General features: G+C 35.9%; 1 protein-coding gene across 1 annotated transcript in view; it reads left to right on the forward strand.

The window, feature by feature from the left end:
• Positions 1–1,939, forward strand: part of LOC119593112 (adenylate cyclase type 9-like) — a gene marked incomplete in the record, with an annotated part of 14,714 nt that overhangs the window by 5,930 nt on the left and 6,845 nt on the right. The window contains 3 exon segments of the mRNA XM_037942075.1: positions 874–1,074; positions 1,220–1,351; positions 1,521–1,772. Of these exon segments, the coding sequence (XP_037798003.1) occupies positions 874–1,074; positions 1,220–1,351; positions 1,521–1,772 (585 nt within the window).

Genomic DNA, 1,939 nt, shown 5'->3' on the forward strand with positions numbered 1-1,939 from the left:
ACTGATTTTTTGTATATATAGCCTTTATTTTATCAAGCAAGGTTTTATGTGAAATGATGATATTTAAATATTTTATGCAGTCATTACTTATGAAGTCATTGTGAAGACCCTTTATTGTTAGGATTTTGATATAACCCTTCCAAGGTTGTAAAAAAAAATCAGTAAAAAGCATGTAGTGACCCCTTGATTTTTGCTATGTATACACCTTTGTTCTTTCTGTCTTAAGATTCTTGTCCCTTACTGAGAGATGGGTTGGTATGAGTTAAAGAACTTGATAAAATTATGTAATGATGTGTATGGTGTTTCTCAAAAGTGTAGAACTGATGATCTAGAAGCAAGAAAAAGCTGTTGCATGCTAAGAGTTTGGCTTATTCATGATGTCTGTAAAATTTTCAAGGAGCAGTTGTACAAAATATAAGCTTTTCTTTTCTTTTTTTATGCACTGCATTAATTTGATTTTAGAAGCAGTGTCTAATGTTAGATTTCAGGAGACAACAAACTAAATACTTGATTTCAGGAAAGAATTTTGTTTTTTTATTGAATCCCCCCCTCCCCTCAAAGGAGCTCTATGAAGTGTATACATAAAAAATGAAGTTCTGATTTTGCCATTTCCTAGCAGGACAAATTGCTTTTTCTTGCTTGCAAATAATTCTGTCTATAAAATTTTAGCCTGAATGATTGGTGTAAAGATGTTCCTTTTCAAGATAATGTAATTTATCAAACATGGCATTGAAGACTATATATCACACCCACTTGTTAACTCATATGTGACTGTTCAGGGAACTTTATATTTGTATATTTTCTGTTAGAGTAATGCTTTTACGATAACAGTAGGTAGAAGTCACTCTGTTTAATGGAACATATTGCATTTAGGTACGAATGCGTGGCACTTTCATGAGCATCGGCCAGTCTCTCCTGGTGCGAAGACAGTTAGAAATTGAGAAGACCCTAAAGGAAAAGATGATTCACTCAGTCATGCCTCCAAAAGTCGCAGACTGGCTCATGAAGGAAACTGCGGCAGAGGAGAACGACGATGCCACACACTACAGGGAGGATGGGGCTATACTCAGACCGGTATGTGTGTCTAGCTCTTTCTCATTTTGTAATCCAAGGACAGGTAGGAATGATGCATTGATATTGGGACTAAAGAGGATGATATATTAGTGTATTATGTGTTTTTATAGGATATGAAATGACATTGTTTCCATCCATGCTTCAGGTGTCATCTCCACGGCCATCTCACACGAGTGGTTTAGACTCTATGTTCAGACCTTTCAACATGCATGGAATGGACAATGTTAGCATTCTCTTTGCTGATATTGTTGGTTTCACCAGAATGAGCTCAAACAAGGTACTTAATGAATTTCAGTTGTTTTCATCTACTTTTAATGTTGAAGAATACTGCAAGATGTACATAAACAAAGTAAAACATATTCAGATAGATTTTATTTTAATTTTTTTTTATTGGCATGATATATATCTAGGTAGAAACTCTCTCACTTTAAACTTTTTTTGAGCAGACTGCCGAACAGCTCGTTGACTTGCTAAACGACCTGTTTGGCCGTTTTGATGACCTCTGTCAGAAGCATTGCTGTGAGAAGATTAGCACCCTTGGGGATTGCTACTATAGTGTGAGTGGATGCCCTGAACCCAGACCAGATCATGCTGAGTGCTGTGTAAATATGGGTCTGGCAATGATCGAAGCTATCCGAGAATTTGATATCGATACCAACGAGGATGTAAATATGCGTGTTGGGGTGCACACTGGGAAGGTAAAGTGGCTCTTCATTGTGTATGTCTTTTATATAATTTTCTTTCATTTTTGTTCAGATACAGCACTTCTTTTATTATGCAGATGTTTGTTTGTTTAGTTTTTGCCTTTCTTGGGATTACAGCGATTGTATGAAATGAGCATTGTTGAGATTTTTGTTGAGTTTGT

The sequence above is a fragment of the Penaeus monodon genome, chromosome 31, assembly GCF_015228065.2.
Source record: "Penaeus monodon isolate SGIC_2016 chromosome 31, NSTDA_Pmon_1, whole genome shotgun sequence".
Taxonomy (NCBI): domain Eukaryota; kingdom Metazoa; phylum Arthropoda; class Malacostraca; order Decapoda; family Penaeidae; genus Penaeus; species Penaeus monodon.